Source organism: Schistocerca gregaria, unplaced genomic scaffold, assembly GCF_023897955.1.
Source record: "Schistocerca gregaria isolate iqSchGreg1 unplaced genomic scaffold, iqSchGreg1.2 ptg001312l, whole genome shotgun sequence".
Classification (NCBI taxonomy): domain Eukaryota; kingdom Metazoa; phylum Arthropoda; class Insecta; order Orthoptera; family Acrididae; genus Schistocerca; species Schistocerca gregaria.
Window position 1 is genome coordinate 81,752 of NW_026062623.1, and position 1,435 is coordinate 83,186.

At 38.5% G+C, this 1,435-nt stretch overlaps 1 protein-coding gene across 1 annotated transcript; it reads left to right on the forward strand.

Moving 5' to 3' along the window:
• Window positions 1-392: 392 nt before the first annotated feature.
• LOC126330613 (uncharacterized) lies at window positions 393-979 on the forward strand. The gene is made up of 2 exons (XM_049996376.1): window positions 393-474; window positions 717-979. The coding sequence occupies exons 1-2, from the start codon at window positions 393-395 to the stop codon at window positions 977-979; spliced, it is 345 nt and encodes a 114-aa protein (XP_049852333.1).
• The last annotated feature ends 456 nt before the right edge of the window (window positions 980-1,435 follow it).

A 1,435-nucleotide genomic window follows, 5' to 3' on the forward strand; every position in this document is an offset into this window, starting at 1 on the left:
AACCTAACCTAAGCTAACCTAACCTAACCTAACCTAACCTAGGCTAGAATAGCCTAGCCTAATGTAGCCTAGCCTAGCCTAGCCTAGCTTATCCTAGCCTAGCCTAGCCTTTCCGAACCTAGCATAGCCTAGCCTAGCCTAGCCTAGCCTAACCTAACTTAACCTAACCTAACCAAAGCTAACCTAACCTAACCTAACCTAACCTAACCTAACCACACCTGACCAAAATTAACCTGACCTATCCTAACATGAAATTACATAACCTGACCTAACATAACCTCAGATGCCATACACACGAAACACAGAAGTTATAATTAGATATGCCTGCAGAGCAAGCAAATGGAAATAATTGCTCACTGCAATGTCAAGTTTGTTAATTTTTTAGGATAACAATGTCGCTCAGTGTTCCTAATTTAGAAACTATAAATTTGTGTGATAATATTAACTTTGACAAGGATATATCCTCTCATAATTGTACTAATGTGTCATTACTGAAAATAATACTTGTGTGAAACTGGAGAGGCAGTTTAAATATAACAAGGAAAAGAAACGGGACTCTTGTAAGGTACCTAGAGTAAAAATCAGGGATATAACATAGCTAATTGACAGCCTAAAAAATAAAAGTTCTGCTGGATGCGATGAATATTCTCCTTTTCTACTAAAAAAATGCAAGGGGGAGTTAGCCATACCATTAGTCCATTTAATAAATTGTGTAGTTGAAGGAGGTGTTCTTCCGATGAAATTCAAACTTGGTATAGTTAAACCTTTATATCAAAAAGAGGAAAGAAAACAACCACAGAACTACAGACCAGTTGCCTTAACGTCAGTCTTTGGTAAATTGATTGAAAAAATAAAGCTAGAAATATTAATCGACCACCATAATACGAATAACTTAATAGGAGATTTCCAACATGGATTGAGAAGTGGTCGGAGCACCAAATCTGCAACAGTACAGATTGTACACTGTCTGATAAACTAACCTAACCTGACCTGACCTAACCTGACCTAACATGATCTGACTTGACATGACCTGACATGACCTCACCTGATCTGTCCTAACCTGACCTAACCTGACCTGACCGGACCTAAACTAACCTAACCTAGCCTAACCTGACCTAACCTAACCTAACATAACCTGACCTAACCTAAGCTTACCTAACCTAAATTAATCAAAACTAACGTAACCTAACCTAACCTAACCTAACCTAACCTAACCTAACCTAACATAACCCAACCTAACCTAACCTAACCTAACCTAACCTAACCTAACCTAGCCTAACCTAACCTAACCTAACCTAACCTAACCTAACCTAACCTAACCTAACCTAACCTAACCTAACCTAACCTAACCTAACCTAACCTAACCTAACCTAACCTAACCTAACCTAACCTAACCTAACCTAACCTAACCCAACCTAACCTAACCTAAGCTTAC